The sequence below is a fragment of the Taurulus bubalis genome (assembly GCF_910589615.1).
Source record: "Taurulus bubalis genome assembly, chromosome: 15".
NCBI classification, from domain to species: Eukaryota; Metazoa; Chordata; class Actinopteri; order Perciformes; family Cottidae; genus Taurulus; species Taurulus bubalis.
Genome location: NC_136603.1, coordinates 21,863,454 through 21,885,225, shown reverse-complemented (window position 1 = coordinate 21,885,225; position 21,772 = coordinate 21,863,454). Strand labels below are relative to the sequence as shown.

The 21,772-nt window shown below is 45.1% G+C and overlaps 2 protein-coding genes across 3 annotated transcripts in view; one reads left to right on the top strand and one right to left on the bottom strand.

Moving 5' to 3' along the window:
• klf12b (Kruppel like factor 12b) overlaps nucleotides 1-12,836 on the top strand; it is a gene marked incomplete at both ends in the record, with an annotated part of 35,453 nt that extends 22,617 nt beyond the window's left edge. Inside the window, 3 exon segments of the mRNA XM_079230891.1 lie at nucleotides 2,438-2,573; nucleotides 9,692-9,849; nucleotides 12,655-12,836. Coding sequence (XP_079087017.1) covers nucleotides 2,438-2,573; nucleotides 9,692-9,849; nucleotides 12,655-12,836 — 476 coding nt within the window.
• Nucleotides 12,837-19,504: 6,668 nt separating this feature from the next.
• klf5b (Kruppel like factor 5b) overlaps nucleotides 19,505-21,772 on the bottom strand; it is a 5,210-nt gene continuing 2,942 nt past the window's right edge. For both annotated transcript variants that reach the window (XM_079231063.1, XM_079231062.1), the window contains exons 2-4: nucleotides 21,596-21,772; nucleotides 21,436-21,495; nucleotides 19,505-21,111 (exon numbers count right to left, since the gene is read on the bottom strand). The exon at nucleotides 21,596-21,772 is cut by the window's right edge and continues 730 nt beyond it. In XM_079231063.1, coding sequence (XP_079087189.1) covers nucleotides 20,933-21,111; nucleotides 21,436-21,495; nucleotides 21,596-21,772 — 416 coding nt within the window. In that variant the 3' untranslated portion in view covers nucleotides 19,505-20,932. The remainder of the gene's footprint in view (nucleotides 21,112-21,435; nucleotides 21,496-21,595) is intronic.

Sequence of the window (21,772 nt, the reverse complement as noted above, 5' to 3'; positions counted from 1 at the left end):
TCGCATAATCATGAAAAATACATTGGCAACCTATTTTAGGGATGGAACCTTGGTCCAGACTAGGCCTGATAAAGACACCATGCAGGCAACCGGGCTTGTAAAGAAGTGGTGATGTGATGCAGGCCGAAGAGTTTAACGTTTTATATTTGTCGGCCCAGACGCCCTCAGTCGAAGAACTTGCCGCCACACCTCGGTGAAAGCTGCCTGTGTGCATTCTGTTAGAGACATCCGCCAGAGTAAAGATGAGGTTTACAGGTTGAAAAGACTCTCCCATCTTTATTTTTTCTGCTCTTAAATCGCCTCTGGTGCAGGTAACCAGGGCAACACCGGCCGTTGCCCGTTCTTTTTCTTTCTCTCTCTCGAAACGCAAACATCCGACATAGCATTGAGCGTTACTGTCGCCCTCCGCCGGCCTGGCCTCCGCCGTGTTATTGGTTTTCCCTCTGGGTGTGGTTTTACTGCCAACCACTGGGAGCGAGCCCACAGTAGGTGTTTCTGTCCAACTCTGAGCCGCACACACAGGCCAACTGTTGGTTGGATAACTCCCTGCAGGATGGACGGACACACTCACTGTGTACTGTACGAACAAGCAGCGAACACGTGTCATTGGAGCGTGAAGTCAGAGGCGTCCCCTGAGAGAGTGTTGGGAGAGGGAGGAAGAACGGACAGGAAAAACAAGGCTTGCATAAGAGGGTGTGGATGGATATTGAAGATGGGTGGCACCTACGCAAACACACACACACACACATACACACACACGCACACAGTCCAACATCAGCGCTGCCCGCCCCTGAGCACGGAGGAAATGGTGAACGGAGTGTTTGAATGCTGGGTGTGGTGGATTCAGTCATTTTTAATGAGGTCGCAACCAGTAGACAAACAGAACATTTAGCTATTTATTGCCCTTAATGCGACTTAATGAGACCGTTTGCAGAGGAATTCACAGTCAAAGTCAAATGAAAAATAATGAAGTGCCTCGAGATATCATAGTTTAGTTTGAGTTGTTTCTTTTTATAGGGAAGGGGTTGACGAGGTCCCATCTTATCTTTTTTTTCTACTTTTTCAGATAAAAAAAAGAGAGTTGTTGACATCAGGAAGGGAGGCCATGTGACGTTTAATGTGAGGGTCAAGAGCCCGTCGTGTTGGCCTTGATGCAAACAGAACAATCATGCACACCGAAGCAAGTCTCAATCATGAAGCTTTCAACACGGATACAAAAACACTCACACACACACACACACACACTCACACACTCCCACTCGCCCACATGCACACACAGGTTTGGCCATCCTCTTTAAGAGAGGGCGGGTACCCTTCCTTTTCACTGCTGTCTCCCTGTCTCCGGCAGGAGGTTGCCATGGAAACAGGGCTTGACTGGATACAACAGGAGAGAGAGAGAAAGAAATCCGGTGCTCTGCCCACCTCTCCACCACTCCTCCTTTGTGTCCCTCGCTCAAAAATACACCCCCACCCACCTCCTTTTTATTTCTTCCCATCGCACGATGCATTTCTGACTAATTACAGGTTTTCCATAGGGCAGGCGAGCCGGGGGTGACCACTCTGCACGTCTTAGTCGACAACAGCTAGAGCCCCCCACTCCCACACCCACCCGGTAATAACACCGTGTCTGCACCCAACTCTAGACCCTCATTATGGGCCATTATGGCCCCGGTCTCGGCTGAGAGGGCAGAGGAGGTGATGTCCTGATAGCTTTTATAAAAGCGCCCGGCTTACAGTGAGTGGGGATGTCGCAGGAAAAATGGATCCCTGCATATTCAGCGTTTGTGTGGAGAACAGCAAGAATAGTTCTTAGTGATATCTTCGCCGTTCCCCAATTTAATCCAGTGGCTTTCCAGCAACTTGTCCTTGACAAGTAGTCTCCGACAGGTTTTCTTTTTTTCTTTTTCTTCATCCATCTCTTGAGTTCTCCTGGACTCCTGTGTCCATGGAGACGGAGAGGACAGAATGGCTCGCGGGCTCTGGCAATACATCCAATGAGTTGTCCGGGGGAGAAGTTGTCACAACTTGCGGAATAGATGTTACTTTGTCGAGCGGCTCAAGAGACAGAGACCCGCAGCGCTCACAGGCTCACGGTTAAGAGCTCGCCAGTCAAATGTTGCATGCTTTAAAAATATATTTTCTTCCTTTCTTTGTGTTCACTGTGCAAAAGATAAGAATCGGTAATCAGCAGGATGTTCTGTGAAGAGGACGCGGGAGTCCCACTTTTTGTGTTTGTCTCCGGGGCCTTTTATGTGAAAGTCTGTCATTACCACGAATACCATTCTCTGTCAGTCGCACATGTGAGGGGGAACAGAGAGCGGAGTGGCACTCATGCACGCGTGCTTTTAACTTGGACATATTCAGTATTCACACACACACACACACTCAGTAGCACATGTACACGTGTACCCACTGACTCCGTGTCCCGTCCTCACAGCACACACGGACCACAGCGGCCTGTCGCCGAGGCAGATCAAGAGCGACAGCGACGACGACGACCTGCCAAACGTGACCTTGGACAGTGTTAACGAGACCGGCTCCACGGCGCTGTCTATAGCCCGCGCCGTACAAGAGTGAGTATCAGGATCTGCGTGTGTGTGAGTGTAAAATGTCGAGTCACTGCACTGACCTTTCCTCCTCTGCTGACCCTCACAGCTCTAAATCCTCATATCTCTGTCGTTATTTCTGCTTCCGTGTTGTCACGGGTTTGGGAAGTACGGTCTTGATCCAAACACTCCGTGCTGTTGGCAGCAGATATGAGAGTTTCAATATGGCCTACAGTACTTACCTTCCTGCACTATCACTCACCCGGGTAGTAAATAGTGACATTACCTCTATAACTATTTATTTAAACAAATGCTTTATGGCGTCTTGTTTAAAGAGAGGTGTAGTAGTTTTAAAGATATTTTTGAGAAACATATTCTGGTGAATAAATGTGTAGATGAAGTCCCCCGTGTTGTGTCTAGTTTCAGTCTGGGCTGCCAATAGTAAAGCTACATCCATCCATCCATTATCAGCCGCTTATCCGGGGTCGGGTCGCGGTGGCAGCAGGTCCAGCAGGCCGACCCAGGCTTCCCTCTCACCCGCAACACTTTCCAGCTCATTCTGGGGGATCCCGAGGCGTTCCAAGGCCAGCCGGGAGATATAATCCCTCCGGCGTGTCCTCGGTCTTCCCCGGGGTCTCCTACCAGTTGGGCGTGCCTGGAAAACCTCTAATGGGAGGCGTCCAGGAGGCATCCTGACTAGATGCTGAACCACCTCAGCTGACTCCTTTCGACACGAAGGAGCAGCGACTCGACTCCTAGCTCCCCCCTGATGTCCGAGCTCCTTACCCTATGTCTAAGGCTGAGCCCGGCCACCCTGCGGAGGAAGCTCATTTCGGCCGCTTGTATCCGAGATCTCGTTTTTTCGGTCACGACCCAGAGTTCGTGGCCGTAGGTGAGGGTTGGAACTTAGATGTACATAACATACTGTATATATATTTAAAATAAAAAATCTGAAAGTTTTAGGAAGTTTGCATAAAATGTGAGCATTGAACTGAGTACAATGGGCTTTAGTTGAAGGTGCCGTGTGGAGGTGGCCTTCAGGTAACACAAAACAAAACGGCTCTCTCTAGAGCCAGTGTTTGGTTTGTCCTTTCTGGGCCACTGTAGAAAATGAAACGAACAAAAAACACAATGATTCTTAGTTTCAGGTGATTATACAACAATGAAAACATAGTTATTCATAACCCCCACACCCCCAAATCCCACACACTGGCCCTTTTAAATAATCTGAGTTCAGAGTACAGAATTTAAAATGGTTTCCTTAACATTTCCCACTATTAATTTACATACAAACCCAGTATAAAGCCGAGCATTGTGTTGCGTGTGTATCTGTGTGTGTATCTGTGTGTGGGAGTGCTGCTATGAGCCTGAATGCATATGGCTGGGACCTAATGCCCAGACATCGCAACTCTTGCGGCGGCCGGTCCGTCTGTGTTGAACGTGAAAGACGTCCCTCTCCGGTGAACGGCAGCTCGCACTATCCTGATCAGGAACTGGGAACGCCGAGGCGGCTCGCCGTCTGGCTCGGCCCCGCCCCCTCCTCCGCCCCCCCGCCGCCCATAAAACCCAGAACAGCCTGGCCAGACTCAAGTTAATGCCCGTGGGACTGTTATTTAGACTAACTGCGAGGAAAGTATTCCAGGACTCCCGGAGGATCCCGCTAATGATGCGGCAGCATTAACAGGGCCGAGGCCCCGACCCGGTCCAGCTCACGGGGCCCCGCATTGTGTGCAAGACGCCGCATTGTTTGTTTGTGCGTCGCTGGCCGTGTGAACAGCTACAGTAATGAAACCAAATGAGCTATTGTGGGTTTTCACTGTGCAACACATTGCGGTGAAGACTCTCGTCTCAGGGCTGTGCTTGTTCAGTGGAAGCACAAGTAGAGGTTGCCATGTTCCAGGGAACACACACACACACACACACACACACACACACACACGCACACAGACTCAGAGGAGGACTCGGGTTTCAGTGCGGGTTATTGAAAGGGACAGGCGTGCCCCTGAGTGCCACACGTGGGCACCGAGTGGTCAGAGGAGAACAGAGGTTGGCAGGGCCCGACCTTTCACTGCCCAAGCTTTCACTATGGCGAGAAATCAGCAGCCGGGGCCCTGCCAGGGCCGGCCTCGCGCGCTCTCACCTCTCCGTGAGCAAAGTGCAGACTGCACTGTGTGGAAACTCGCACTCGCGCGCGTGAACGACAAAACCCCCAAAAGTATGCGCGCACGTCGGTCAGCGTTAATCCTCCCGCCGCGTGTTCGCACTGTACGCACGTGTTTCTGGGACAGAACAGCTGGTTCCAGACGGGAGGGTCGGAGCCATTGTCAACAGGAACACAGACTTTGCATGTTTGTCCGGGAAAAACAAAGGCAGTCTGTAGTCTTCTTGAGTTACTTGGCCGCGTAGAGGAAGAATGTGCACTCGGTATTGGCACCGCAACACAGCGCGCCGCGCGGACATCTGCAGCGCAACAGAAGCCGACGGGCGCTCCACCGAAACGTATCGGCCCATTTTATTTTCTCCCGCTTTTGCTTCTGCTCTCCAACGGTGTGGCGAGATTTGCTTTGCGTAATTTAGTGTCCACATTTGCACAAGCAGTCACCCAGAGAGCATCGGAGGAGAGAAGCGTAAGGGGGCAGCAGGACGGGAGTGCCTGCAGCCTCCAATGCAGGTATCCATGTATAAATAAATGAGTGAAAGGGGAGAGTGTGTGTGTGTGTGTGTGTGTGTGTGTGTGTGTGTGTGTGTGTGTGTGTGTGTGTGTGTGTGTGTGTGTGTGTGTGTGTGTGTGTCATGTGCTTCTTGGGCAGCCTCCTCCATATTCATGCGTTTCCCTGGGGACGGGCAGATAGGCTATTGTGGGAGAGCGAGAGTGAAAGAGAGGAAGACAGTTAGAGAGGAGAGGGAGAGAAGGTGTGTGTGTGTGTGTGTGTGTGTGTGTGTGTGTGTGTTGTGGTTTAGGGGCTTGTGTAGGAAGGGGTTGTCTTTGCTGAAGTCTGGCTGGTCCCTGAGGACCTGAGGGCCACGGAGCAGAGCAGGTGGAGGGAGGAGAGGGGGAGGCATAGGGGTTTTATCCTCGGACAGGTACAGGAATGCCCAGTGGGCAGTCTTCCAGTGAGCACACACACACACACACACACACACACACACACACACACACACACACACACACACACACACACACACACACACACACACACACACACACACACTCACACTCTCTTTCCTGTTAAATCCACTATTACTGTGGGTCTGTTTGAGAACTGTTGTCATGACCTTGTTTCCTGTGAGAAGTTCGGAAAAAAAGAAGAGAAAAGGCATGTATTGTGTTTGCATCTGTGGGAAACCCCTGTTGCAGGTGACAAACATACTCTCTCTCTCTCTCTCTCTCTCTCTCTCTCTCTCTCCGTTGCACTGGTGGAGGACAGAGGAAGACGAGGGGAGACAAAGGAAGTAAAAACACAAGTCAGCTCTGGTTCAGATGGTTCTCAGCTGTACTTCCTGTTTCTCTCGGCTGCTTCGGGGACACAAGCGGACGCATTCACGTGGCCGTGATGCCGTGATGCCGTGATGCCGCGATGCCGTGATGCCGCGATGCCGCGGTGACTCAGAGTTCAAGGCCCCGCTACCGGGCTCACATGAGAAAATGCAACCAGTCAATTTTTTTCACAAAACCACCGCGACGCCTTTAGCCAGAGATGTGCTGCAGAAGACATAAAGATGTATTGTTTCTAACAATAAATGCACCCCGCTAAAAGACAACCTCTGAGCATAACTTCTCCGTGTTGTAATGATGCACTTTTAACTGGAAATGTGAACCAAAACCCTCATCGCTGGTTTGACACGCACCAGTTGAACCAGTGTGAGCACATTGATTTTGACTATATTCTTACACATACAGTAAGCCTGCTAGTAAAAATAGAAACTCCCCACCACAGCAGCATCTTCAGAAGCTAAGCAGAACAGCATAGTGGTGCAACTTCAATCCTTCAACTGCAGTTCAAACATTCTGAACATTCTTTTACATTACAAGAGCAATACGTAAAATCTTGAATCGATGCTTGCATTCCAGGCTGCAACAAAACATTATTTATATTGTCGATGAAATAGGGATTTTTCTTTTGGAGTAATTGTTTAGTAAAAATGTTTTACAGAGACACAAAATGATGTCTTAAAATTTCAAATTGTATCGGACCAACCATTGAACACCAGGCGGTAACCTCCTGATCTGAAAAGGGAAGACAATGCTGTTCTTTAAACCTGCATTCTCTCTACTGACCATAGGGGGGCGACTCCTCTGGTTGTATAGAAGTCTATGAGAAAGTGACTCTACTTCTCTTTTGATTTATTCCCTCAGTAAACATTGTAAACATGAGTTTATGTCTCAATCCCTACTTTCAAGTCTTCTTCAATACAGCATGATGTTCATTTAGTAAATGATGGTCATTTAGAGTAAAACGGACCATAAAGCAGAATATGATTTGGGGCGTGGCTAGTGTGTGATTGACAGGTCGCTACCCTGGTGTTTGCTTTGTGAGTTTTGCATCGTCTAAAAGTGGTTTCACTTGCACTCAGCTCCACCCTCTCGTGTCACTTCTGGTTGCAAAAAAACAAGATGGCAACAACCAAGATGTGGAACTTGAGGTTCAGAGTGGCAGTCCACAAACCAACCGACGTCCACTTATTATATACTGTTTACCCTGATATAATGTAATACTTGTTCAGAATATGTTTTATCTTCTCTCACTGGATTCTGGTACTTCTCTGCCATGACTGGATTGATTTCCTCACAAGAATCGCTAAAATGTCATCTGCAGTTTGATTACCTTTGGTTTTGTTGGCGAGCGCTCGCACCGTCTGTGTTTCCCTGAGTAATGAAGATCACTAATCGGTAGCATGTGCCGCAGTGGGGACTTTCTACAAGTACCCAAAATGGATTAGACCAGAAATCTGTCACCGAGCTCTGGGAATGGAGCGGCGATGACGACGGAATAATCACCAGCAGCGGAGGAACAGTTGTCGCGCATCAAATTAATTGGCGACAAGTCGTTGCTTTGGTCTTTAGTTTTGGAACCGGTTGGACTTCCCAAATTATATCATAATCCAGGAGTCACTTCATGGATGAAGTCAGAATGTAAACATCTGCCTCATCTGCTAGATGTCTGAGCGCAGTGTTTCCACTGTGGATCCTGTCTCTCCACACACACACACACACACACACACACACACACACACACACACACACACACACACACACACACACACACACACACACACACACACACACACACACACACACACACACAGAACCTCATATTCCAGCCCGTTGTCATTCCCGCACAAAGCATCCGTTAGCATCTGTATGAGCTGAACCAGGCCTTCAACTACAATGTAAACCCATTGGTTAAAGACCAAAAAACAAACACAGGACTTTCAATCAGGAGGCCGGTGTTCGTGTCCCAAAAATCCACCCATTTGAATAACAATTCCGTGTATCTCTCTCTATGTATCGGATCAGGACATGGCCCGATAATCTCGTCGATCATTTCTATTTTTAAAATACTTAAAATACTTCTTTCATGAATACACTTCTTTGTCCAAATGTTGCATTTTGGACATCACATTGCAGAGAGAGAGAGAGAGAGAGAGAGAGAGAGAGGGAGAGAGGGAGGGAGAGAGAGAGAGAGAGAGAGAGAGAGAGTCGAATTTATATCTGACCCGTGTGCTCATTTCCTGTACAGCTTCAGTTTGGAAGTACGCCAAGAGCAACAGGTGATCTGTGTGTCTCTCTCTCTCTCTCTCTCTCTCTCTCTCTCTCTCTCTCTCTCTCTCTCTCTCTTTATGTGTGTGCGTGTGTTTTCTTCTGTTATTCTGTGTATTTGTGGAGGCCTACGCGCGCATCTCCATTGCGTGCACATTCTGAGTCGGCATTATGACGGATCGTGCTTCTGTGTGACAGGAAGTGGGTTGTGTGTGCGTTGGAGGCGGTTCACTGTGGGGCCTGTCTGTCGGACCCCCGCCTCTTTCAAATCCCTCTGGCACCACCGGACCCCTTCAGCCTCCTACCTCCAGCCCAGACTGTGGTAGAAAGGCGACTGCGCTCCATCACCGCTGACCTCGATCCCACAGACATCACTCCTCCCTTCTAGAGGGCCGTTCTCCTGAAGTCTCTCTTCCTCCATCTCGTGTGTACACGCGTTTATCGCTGTGAGAAAGAAACAACACCATCTACCGCAACCCTGCCTTCTTTTTGCTTTCTTCCACATGTGTGTGTGTGTGTGCGTGTTCAGAGAAGTGAGGCGTGAGCACATTTAAGATTTGCCTCAGATATGACACAGCGCTACACTGCAAAATAAATATATACTCACAGTGCAAGTCTAGCGTGCAAAACGTACACACATGCACGCGCTCACACCGTGCTGCTGCAGGGGCTTCACAGCTGGAAGTGACACATTTGCACAACCCACGGCGATATTGACTGCTTAATGGAGAGGAAATGTATCGATGACAGGAATAACTCGTCATTAACCTCGTTGAGATGATAAAAAAAATAAAAAAAACTCCTTCACCCCTTCAGTCCATGATTGATGAACGTGGAGGAGAATACCAGGCTTCTTACCTCATCTCCTCCCTCTGGGTTCAGTACGGCGGTGCTGCACTGCCACCTGCTGGTGAGCGGCTGCTCCACAGCCTCGTGGTGTATTGTGTGTACATACAGTTAGTGTGTACAGGGAACTTGTTATACTAACACAAACTCTTACAAGAACACTGACAACAATTGTCTTCCAACAAAAAAACATTTTTTTGTTCTTTTAATTTATTATTTTTTTCTTCTTCTTTGCTTATTGTTGCATTATGATGCCTCGCAGTATGTGTCACAAAGCAATATGTTTCCGTCAGCTTTGTTGTGCTAAAACACTGTCAACAAGGTTTTTTAAAGGAACGCTGCCAACTAAAGACACCACTTTAACATCTACTTCCTGTTTTCTGGGCTGCTCCATCTCACCCACACCCACCTACTGTTGTTCCTGCAGCTCTGTGCAGCTCCTGTGTGAAAGCAGTGTCCACCATCAGCACAGTCACAACATGCTTCCAGTTTCTCTCGTACTCAAAACCTGCTCTCGCTCCTTGTTCCCCCGTTGCAGCTCCATGTCCCCGTTCAGCATCGACAGCATACGGCGCCCCCGGAGGTCAGAGTCACCCGATTCCAAAAAGAGGAGAATTCACAGATGTGACTTTGAGGGCTGCAATAAGGTGTACACCAAAAGCTCCCATTTAAAAGCACACCGGAGGACGCATACAGGTCAGTAGGTCGTGATTACCTTTGAATGTCCATCGCCAGGTGTTCTCATGTGTGTGAGCCGGAGACCTTCTGGGAGTCTAAGTCGCTTTGAAGAACCGATGAAGGCACGTTTGAACTACTGAACATGTCAAAGGGGAATGAAAGGTCAAGGCTGAATAAGACAATGAAGTGTGCAGAGTTCATTTTGAAGTAAATCATTCCAACTCAAGTTGAATTTAGCGTACAGTGAGGTGTAAACTATTGTAAATGTTCTGTGCTGACATCTGTCTGCATCATTCATTAAGTATTCTTTATTATTTATATAGTAAAAAGACAAAGGGGCAATCGTGAAAACAAAAAAAAGAGCCAGAACCAAAACAAGTCCAAGGTATCCATAAAGCTCCGTAAGGCTGGACTCCAAACTGAATCCCATGAAGAGGCCTGATGTCCTCCTGACGTCCTCCTGACGTCCTCCTGACGTCCTCCTGACGTCCTCCTGACGTCCTCCTGAGGGGTGTGTCGCTCCAACGCCGCTGTTCTTTTTGTTCGAGGAACATTTTGATGTTAGGAAGGCCGAATTGTGGTTCATTGCTTGAAAGGAATGCTTAAAAAAAAAAAAGATAAAAGAGACACATCACTTGTGGGATCGTCATTATTATTGGTCAGTCGGACACTCTTTTTCTTAAAGGGCCAGTGTGCAGCGTTTAGGGGACCGTGCTGGCAGAAATGGAGTATATGAATAATTATGTTTTCCGTAGTGTTTGATAACCGCTTCGTTTCACCGCCATGTTTCTGCAGTAGCCCAGAACACACAAACCAAACACCGGCTGTGGAGAGGGACGTCTGCGTCTTCGCATCGTCACGTCTTCTCGTAGCCCCTACACCAGGGGCCACTAATAGGTGGTGCACGCCGTGTCTCCGGACCTGGGCCTATAACCGATAAATAATTGAGAATCATTTAATTTTGACGGAGCGCTTCTATTTTATTTTCTAGCCTTTACGGCACTTGTTCCGCGGTCCAGGAAACACAATGGCGTGCGTTGTAAATCACCTGATTCTACTCAGCCAATCACATGCTTGTATTTCCGATAAGCCCTCGACTCGAGTGCAATATTCACACACAGGAGAGAGATGTGGAGATGGAGCCAACATCATAATCCATTTATTTGACTTGAAATGAGAGAAGAACATTAATTTATTATAAGAGTATATATTATTTATAATTCATCCAGTTCAATTTGAAATCTGGCAATAAATATTCAGATATTATTCAGATGAACTTTCTATATTTGAAATGACAGTCAGGAGTTGACTTCATAGAGTTGTTAATACAACAGTTGGCTACTTCAATAATGATGGTAGTGAATCACAGCTCCAGTTAGACATCAGTGTGATGGAGAGGACATTCTCTCTAACCTCGTAGAATTTTAATTGAAAGCCCCTGATCTGCACGCTTGCTTCCTTTTCAATTTCTGTCGGATGCTTTGTGCAGCCTCACCACTAGATGTCGCCAAAACCCAACGCCGGCCCTTTAAGTCTGTGTGTGTACGAACCAAACCCCACTGAAACACACTCATGACGCCGCATCAGTGTTACTATCAAATAGTGCACCGTGGAGTCTTATGGCAGCCGTCATGAGGCGCCATGTGTAGTCGTGATGCTGTCAAGAGTTTCTCGTAATCTCTCTTATGAACATCACGGGGCTTTCTGTCACCTTCATGGAGGGAGACTGAGGTTACGGCCTGCTGGCTCATTGTCTGCTTGAAACAAAAGATGACATTTAAAATTAGCACATTCTTCAGCCATGTCATGAATGACAACGTCATATATATATATATATATAACTATATATATATATATATATATATATAGATATATATATATATATTACTATATATATTACTATATATATTACTATATATATATATATATATATATATATATATATATATATATATATATAGTTATATATATATGATGAGCTGGACAGCACACTGGCACTTCTTAGGGGATCATGCTTTTGTTTTTTGGTTTACACAAAACAAAAAATTTGAAAAGAACGTCACAATCACACCAGACAGCACACACTAGTTCATCATCGAGCGTCGTCAGGTGAAAATTCAGACCTTTCACTAAATGTAGTCATTCAGCGTTTCAACCGGGATGCAACGTATGTAGAGCAATTCATTAGAAATACGAAATTTAGAAATGTTCTCGGTGGTTTTCAGTCAGTCACAGATAACCAGTTTGCAAACCATGCTGAGGTGTTGTTCCATCCCAGATGTTAAAAGACTTTCAAACAATAAAAAAATATATACACGCATTGGACTCGTGTTGTCTGATTCATCAGAGTGGACATGATGTCGTTATTCTTTTGTGTCAAAGGTACCGCTGATTGTTCTGAGGTGACGAGCGCCGACGATAATCAGCGTCTGAACGGCATTACTATACCATGACAATGTTCAAAGACTTTGATGTTCAATGGGATGATTACACAACTCTAGCAAGTTTCAACATAGCATAAGATTACCCTCAGTAGCTAATTTACAATTTTTTAATTTTTTTAAAAACCTAAAAATTGCATTAAAAAACATTTGTAGCATGCATATGCATTGCGTATACTTTAATATTACTTTAAGGCGTTTTAGCTCCAGCGTGCCTAACGAGCGTAGAAGTAAGGACCAAAATGTTCACAAGCTAAATATTTCTGTGCGAGCAATTGTGATTATTTGTGAATAATTGAGATCACGCGAGACTTCTGATGTTTAAATGAGCTGAACGTGTGATCTGCCGGCTCCTGACTTGTTCCCCTTTCTCCCTCTGCAGGGGAAAAGCCATACAAATGCACCTGGGACGGCTGCACGTGGAAGTTCGCCCGCTCCGACGAGCTGACGAGGCATTACAGGAAGCACACGGGCGTGAAGCCCTTCAAGTGCGCAGACTGTGACCGCAGCTTCTCCAGGTCCGACCACCTGGCGCTGCACCGGCGCAGACACATGCTGGTGTGACCCGGCACGCGGACAGAGAGGCCGAGAGAAGAGGGATGGAGGGAGAGAGATCAATGGAACAGACACACGCACACACACACACACACACACACACACACACACACACACACACACACACACACACAGACAGACACAGACACAGACACACAGATACAGACATAGGCAGTCGGGGGAGCGGGATCTCCCTATGAATGTTTTTCAGCTGGCCTGGACGCACACACACACACACACACACACGCACACACACACATGCACATGCACACACGCACACGCACTCTCATCCGTCACAAGGAAAGGAGATGGCGAGCACAAAACAGGGTCACTTCTGGATCCTTTTTGGATTGGAAGGAATGGACGGCAGGATCTGTTATTGTTATTCTTTGGAGTATAATAGGGAACTGTCTTTTACAGCACTGTTTGTATATGTTTCACTTTGATTTTTAAAGAAGAACTCGCACTCTTTATTCGGACAAAAAACTAAGTATATATGTATCTAAATATATAGATATATATGTGTCATGCAAGGGCAACGGTCTCTTTTTTTTCTTCTTCTTTTTTGTTGTTGGTATCTTTTTTTTCTTGCTGCTTATTCCAGCACTCGTAATGTGAAAGACCCGGATGTGTGGAAGTGAGGCCCGGACCGGATCACAGGGAAGAAGGACTCGAGGCCCAGTTGGAGTTACAGGCAGTATTGTTGCGCCGTGACCAGCAGAGGGCGCCATTTCACCACAGATGGTTTTCCTTCGCCTGCTGTTACCCCACCGTATTGTATGGAAGCTCAAAGAGGACCTGGACTGTCCTCCGTCTCATCGCCAGCAATCAGGACCATTACGACCACAATCTGAATGGATCGACCTCATCAACCACTTTTACAGACATTCATTGCTTTATTTCCAAACGATGGAAACCGGACATGCGTATCATCACACCAGCAATGACCCCGCCGACAGCGCCGGGCAACGCCCCAAATCTCATCAGTGCTATTCTTTATGTTGAGCCTCTTAAAAAGCATTTCCTTAAAAAAAGAAAAAAAAAATCTTTGGTGGAATTTGTGCTGTGATTAGCAATCAGTTAAGTGCAATCTTAAAGGATAAATATACTTTCAGATGACAAAGTTCTGTTTATTGAATCTTGCTTTTTTTTTTATGCCTGCTTATTGCTTATGTTGGACTGAAAAAACACAACCCCTCATGTACAGTGAACTTTGAAAACAATCAGAGGAGATTTCCAGTATGTGAAAAAAAGAAAAAATAGAGGCACCTTACACTCTTTCATTCTGTCCCGATTTTAATGATTACATTTTACATTTTTTATAGCATTCAGCTCTGTTTTCTCAGCTGGGTTCGACGGCGAAAGGAACTTGGCGTTGTGGTTTTGCACAGCGTAAACCGAAAACTGGCGGCGGGATTACGTGGCCCGTTACCTGCTGCACATTACAGAAGAGCAATACACACCCGGCAACGTGGCGCCCACAAACCCCGCCCCTTTGCTCCGCTTGCCGATGTCAATATGGCGGGAGACGTTTCTAACTCGTACCGACCGCCTCACTCTTGGATTGGTTTCGCAGCGCCGGCACGAGGCTCCATTTCTGTACTCATCACCTTTTATTTGTTTCTTCTTTTATTTCGTTTGTCTCAAATACAGAAAGTCACTTGAAAATGTTCTCACCTCAGACCAGAGATGTGTTATCTGGGTCACCTGAGATTTGGCTACAGAAAATGCTGAAAAATGCAGGAATAGCATATGCATACACGCATAGTACACACACACACACACACACATATATATATATATATATATATATATATATATATATATATATATATATATATATATATAATTATATATATAATGCAGACACAGGAATACATTATGTATGCACATTAAGACTACATTTTAGATGCAGTCACTGGCACAATCTCTCTTAGAGAACACCTCTTGACCTTAATCAGGAAATGTAATAAAAAAGTGCATTTTTATAGTCGTAGTTAGAGATATTTTTAAGGTATTTCCGATACTCCTCGTGGCTGTGTAAGACCTGCAGACATAAACTCAGAGCATCAGGCCGTACCATAATATTAGATAGTGCTGCTAAATGCATTTATTGGACCGAAGCCAGTAAAACCAAATGGCAACCCTGAAAACCAGACACACACACACACACACACACACACACACACACACACACACACACACACACATCCTCACTTCTCAGTAAAGTAGCCAAAGCCAGGATTTCGCTTCCACACACGCACCCGACGTATGTGACACCCACTCGATGTAACGGAGAATGCTAATGTGTGGTATCATAATTTATGCACATTGTTTGCGCACATGTCATTATGCCCAGTTGTATTATCATTTTGGCAAAAGCATATCAGCACCTTGTTTGTCTCTTAGTTTGATTTTCAAATTATTCTTATTTTATTTCAGATGTCAATTTATAAACGAAATAATCTTCGTCGTATTTTATCCTCCATATTATGTATAAGAGCATTTTATTACTGAGGGGCACTTCATCTTTTTGCATATAACTCTTCTTTTTTCTTCTGTAAAAAGGATCTTTTGAAATGTTGTAATATATGTGACGGTGAAGATGAAACTTATTACAAAGTTCTACAGCCTGTATATACGTTGGAAAAATAGGGCTTTTGATTAGTAGACGCAGGAAATACATTTATACGTGTAAAGTCTTCGTTCTTTTTCTTTCTTTTCTTTTCCAGGGACTGTAATTGGGCTAACGGTGTCCGTCTTGTACATGACCCCGCGTGACGTCACAGAGCAGTTTGCTTTTCTTTGGGCTTGTGGTTCAATAAGTTCATGATCAAATCATTTGTACTCCCAAAAGGCTGAACCAGTGTTTGCTATAATCGACAAATTATTTATATACACATTGACCGTATTTAAGGTACTCTATTCCCTGTGTTTGCTATTTTGCTATACCCGGACAAGAAATGATATTGATGAAGCACATATCAACGACGCGCTGGTATTCAGTGTACGTTGCATGCCTTAACTCGCCACTTTCTGTTCTTTCTTTTCTTCTCCGCTCCTTTCGATTGGACTTGAACGCGGCGCCTCGGCGGGACAGGGTGTGTGTGATATATATTTCCCTCCAGCTTCTCTCTCTCCTCATTTCAAAGCATAATTTTGTAACGGTAACCAGGGTCAAAGTTATGCAATAATAATGAATAGTGCCTCATATTGCAAAACTTGTAATATCAGCTGCTCTGTGCAGAGTTCTTCTTTTTTCTTCATCTTTTTTTCAACGCGCGTGCTCAAATTAATAAACATCCGACGGGGGGAAAAGCATCAATTCTGGACGAAACAACAAAAGCACAGACGACATTATGCAAGTGGGACCTTAATGTTTAACTTTCTCCTCGCACTGAGCCTTACGCCATTGTGTGGAAGGCAGCATCCTCCCGGATCACTCGCACAGCTCCGTTATTGCTTTGCTCGCAATAAGTCACTTCCTCTTAGGGGAACGGATCCGAGTGACGAAGGCCTCTCGCCGCTTCAGCTCCATCCCATGAATTCAACATGAAGGATGACGAGGACGTTCGCGCACACACACGTGCACACACACACTCTTCTCTATCGGTTCAATATCTAGTTTGACTTTCTGTTGTAACATCTGCTTCTGATTTCCTGGTTTTTGAAGATTTAAGTAGTGGAGCCTATGTTTTCTTTCCAAGTTTGCTGATATTACGTACAGTAATCGTTGTTCCTGTATTTATGTAAAGTGAGTGTAGTGTAAATATATTCAGATCTTTTCATTCTTACCAGAATAAAAAACAAATTGAAAAAAAATCATAAAAAACAAATGTGATAATGCTCAGCGTCGCTTCGAAAAGGAGATTCTGCTCACAGAATTCCACATCTGTAAAATACATTTTTAATCCTGATATTTTTCAAAAGTTCAAAAACAGGTGTCCTTATTTTAATTTTTTTTTTTTCTGTTACGCTTTTATTTTATTTCTTAATTTTTCCCTTCAAGAGTTGTTGAAGTATCCAGTCAGTGTTTTGCCTTTTTTTTTCTCTCTGTATTTTTTCAAATGGATGGAGCTGTGAAATTAAAATAAGTTCAAACATATACATGTATATTAATATGAATGGAGGCATGAAGGTTAATAAAGTTGCATTTTGTATGTAACACACTGGTGTGGGAGCTGGTTGCTGTCTGTGACTGAGATGGATGGTATGCGGGTTCCGTGTCGCAGATGACACCCGAGTCCTGTCCTCCCGTTCGCCCGGCATTCAGGAACCTAATCTTGGTATTAGAGGAGACATTTGAAGTTATGGATGATATATACGGTACAGTCGCTCGCACACAGAGTACAGTACATCCCGTCACTGCTCCTTTTTAAATTCGCCGGTTGCATGCTGGACCTGAAAATCCTCCCTCGCAAACATCAAACAATCCACATTTTAAAAACATTCTGTTCCCTCTGAGTGATATCACATTGCTTTGTTATCGTCTATGCCCAGTGGTATTTTAAGAGCTGCGATGTTTTCAGCATGTAGTGACAACAGCTGGATCTGGATGAATGTTTCTGTCAGCTGGCAAAAAGGGTTCGGATGATTACAAGAACCAGGTTTCCCACCCCGCTTAGCACGTTCCCTGCTCAGTGCCTTGCCGCTTGGTGCATTCCTTTTTAGCGCGTTGCTTTTTAGCGCGTTGCTTTTTAGCGCGTTGCTTTTTAGCATGTTACCTTTTATGCATTCCCGCTTAGCGTGTTCCCACTTAGCGCGTTCCCTTTTAGCACGTTCCCTTTTAGCTCGTTCCCGCTTAGCGTGTTCCCTTTTAGCATGTTACCTTTTATGCATTCCCGCTTAGCGTGTTCCCACTTAGCACGTTCCCTTTTAGCGCGTTCCCTTTTAGCACGTTCCCTTTTAGCGCGTTCCCTTTTAGCGCGTCCCCTTTTAGCGCGTCCCCTTTTAGCGCGTTCCCTTTTAGCGCGTCCCCTTTTAGCGTGTCCCCGCTTAGCGCGTTCCCTTTTAGTGCGTTCCCTATTAGCGCGTTCCCGCTTAGCACGTTCCCTTTTAGCGCCTTCCCGCTTAGCGTGTTCCCTGCTTAGCGCCTTCCCGCTTAGCGTGTTCCCATTTAGCGCGTACCCAATTAGTGCGTTTCAGTGAGCACTGCATCACGCGCGTGATTTATGGCTTGCGGGAGCCCCGTGCGCCGCGTCGGCGGTACTACTGCAGGAGCAGAGCGAAGCGTTAGCGGGTAACGGTGATACTGGAACCGTCTCCACGGGGCGACTTCCTCCACCGCTCAGGACAAGCACAGACAACTGCTCTGCTTCGAAGCCGTGACTCTTTCTAGCAGTTAGCGAATAAAAAAGAAGAAAGTGGCAGCGTTTTATTTGGTTTGCGCAGGATTGTTCGATAAGACGAGAAGATGGGCTCGCACGTGCCGCTGTTATACAAGAACCAGAAGAAGAACCCGAGCAGACTGTGGGAAATGTGAAGCAGGGGGAGTAACATTAGTGAGCCGGTTTTGTTACAAATTGCAAAACTACATTTGTCAGATTTCTTACATCTTCCAGACAAAGAGCAAGTAGGTCGACCTAGCCAACAAGTCCCGCTCGCTGTCTTCTTCACTTGCATTCAAAGATCATTTAAAAAAGTGACAACGTTTCAGGTCGTACCAAAATTTTTTAGGTACATTTCCCATTAGCTTTCTGTTCGCTTCGCTCGTCTCCTCTTTACAAGCAGTTTTCTAGCAGTCGGCCCTTCAGGACCGTCTTTAATAAATCTATTTCCAACATGTCACTTTAACCTGCACCTTTAAAAAACAAATTGCATAATTCATACATCCGTGCTATTTTCATACAAAATGCAAAAAGTTAAAGAGAAACATTGCCAAATCTACTTTCCATATCCCTACTGATAATTAATCCACATCAGTGCCACAAAGGTTGACCTTTAACAAAAAGCATTTGCGTATGGATGGGTATAACAAAATGCTGCACAGATGTTGCAAAACAACGAAAAATACAAACAGAAGATAAACATTACTGTCATCTTCTACAATCTAAAAGTGAGCAGATTCAATATGGGAACTCGCATGGACACAAAGCTTTTTTACATATATATGTATATAAAAAAATAAAAAACAGACATTCAAAAAGCAATATTCAACACAAAACTTTTATTTGTACTCTGAGGGTCGCATTGGCTTTATAGCACATTTTGATCAATTTACGCTACATCTTATGAAGCTATGACTCAACGCTATCGTCGTGCCAGAATATTTGTGTGTACATATATCTGTTTTAAAAGTATTGCAACAATTCTCTGGCACATACTCCCGCTGAGCTGGAGAAAGTGATGACAGTGTAGACTGTAACAATATTCTATCATTGGATCCTTCTTAGCCTTTGCAAAAATATTAATAATAATAATAATAATAATAATAATAATAATAATAATAATATTAAACGGTCCCTGCTATAAAAAGTTTTAAATCGTTATACACCCAAAGACAATCAAGGATTATATCCTTAAACAGCAGATACAATATTTTTATATATATATATATATATATATATATATATATATATATATATATATATATATATATATATATATATATATATATATATATATATCTCAGATACAATATGTATATACATGTATAGATATATCAATATTGTATCTGCTCATATTAGATATATATATATAGATGTATATATAACACATTTTGTTCAACCCGAATCAAATTGTAAAGAAAGTTGGTCATAAATAGAGATTGCTATGTGTGGATCATGAGGAGGGGGCCGCCAACACACACAATAATTTAAGCAGAGTACCTGATAAAAGAACCTTGTCCCAACGGAGCCAATCGGTATTTAATCCCCTCCCCCAAAACAAACAAACAAACAAACCATTAAAGGCACTTAAAAGGTTGTTTTGAATACGTGGAGCGCAGTCAAAGAAACCAAAAGCTAAACACAGATGTTCAGGCTGGCAGGTGCTCAGTCTACGTCTCTAAAAAAGAAAATAAAAAAGACATCCCTTTGAAAGCACTCACGAAGACATATCATCAGTAATATGAGAATCCTCTTACAAAAGTTTGACAGCTGCTGCCGGCATGTCAGGCTGCACTCGGAGCTGCTCTTCCACCGCCTTTCGGAGTGAAGTCAACAAACAAATAAGTTAAAACCTCTTCGACAAAAGTAAATAAGTTGAAAAAAAAACCTGGAAGTCCTGAAATCCCCAAAATGCACCATTTTATGATTTACCTCTGCGCCTGCCTGAACGCCATTCACCGCGTTCCGTTATGACGGTATCAACTTCGCACTGCAGGGGAGCATAGATACGGGACATTCAAAACCATTTAATACCTCATACCCATTATCGCCCTTTCACTTCAGTGCTTTGAGAAAATGTGGATTCTGCTCCTGGCAAAGAAACCCATAAACCTGGCAGTGTTGAAGTCGCTCGCCACACGGCTCCTCCCACTATTTATTTCTCCTACCGTGTCTTTAAATAAATCCACACATACGTAACTGCTGTTACTTCCTATACCACACACACACACACACACACACACACACACACACACACACACACACACACACACACACACACACACACACACACACACCATCCTTTGACCTTAAAAAGACACATTCTCTGACCTTCTAGTGATCCCTCATTTGCCATATTAGTATTTTTGAAAGTGAATTAAATAATTGACACCACGTTGATATGATCTGTATCGTGAAAAAACTTGAAAAATAAAATGTTGACATTTTGAAGTTGACCGCGTACTTTGCAGTGCATGAATATTATTCCATGGAGACACCTGGCTAATGATTAGATTTGACTGACATCTTTGCAAATGTCCCCTGATATCGGGGGCACGCGTGTGGAAACAAAAATAAGGCGACATTTTGATCTTTTCATAATAAAGGAAACAATTAGGTGCGCGCCGGCACTGCTACCAACGTGTCTCCCCACTGGGGGAGAGAGAGAATGAATCCACAGTTTCTGTATTCGTCTGATTGTGGATGTGCAAGTGCCTGTTCTTGAGAAGAAAAAAAAGAAAAAAAAGAAAATCTCGGCGGGTTTTTTCTTTTTTTTGTTTAGTTCTGGTGTCGCTTCATGTGCAGGGCCAGGTGATCGGAGCGGGAGAAGCAGCGGCTGCAGGTGGCGCACTGGAAAGGCTTCACCCCGGTGTGCTTCCTGAAGTGGCGAGTCAGCTCGTCGGAGCGGGCGAAGCGCCACTCGCATCCCTCCCAGGAGCACTGGTACGGTTTCTCTCCTTCAGCGGACAGGGGGGGAGAAAAGAAGCAAAATGAAACCACGGCAGACAGACAGCATCACATTTATATACCCTTCAATAAATGAATGACATCACGGAACATTCGCAGACGTGTCGGACGATCGACACAAATGAGTTTTGATGACGAAAAAGGGGACGATACTTTTTGTTCTCTCTTCGCGTGCGTCAAACTGTGAGTCATGAATCACAGCGTGCCAGCAGTGAGATGCAGGCCACCATGCGTGTCTGCATGCCAAGGGCAGGTCTTTCTGCCCGGCAACGTCCCGCCCCCCAAAATACGAAGTGCAGCTCTGAACATTTCACCTGTGTGGGTCCGCAGATGAGCTTTCAGATGAGAAGACTTGGTGTAGACTTTCCTGCACCCTAAAAAAAAAGAAAAAAAGAAAAAAAGAAAGAGATCAGTATGCTGTGCTCTGACTTGGATCTGAGTGTCAGTGTTGTGAACGGACCCTAAACGCCTCACCTGGAACGTCACAGTGGTGAATCCGCCGTCTCTCCAGATCCGGATTATTCCTTCTGTTCCACTTAGCAGGCGCCGGCTGGGCCAGCACCGGGGACAGCGGGCCGGCGCCCGGCGCCAGGCTCGAGCGCCGGCCCGCCTCGGGACCTGGGTTTTGGATTGATCCGACGCTGGAGTTCT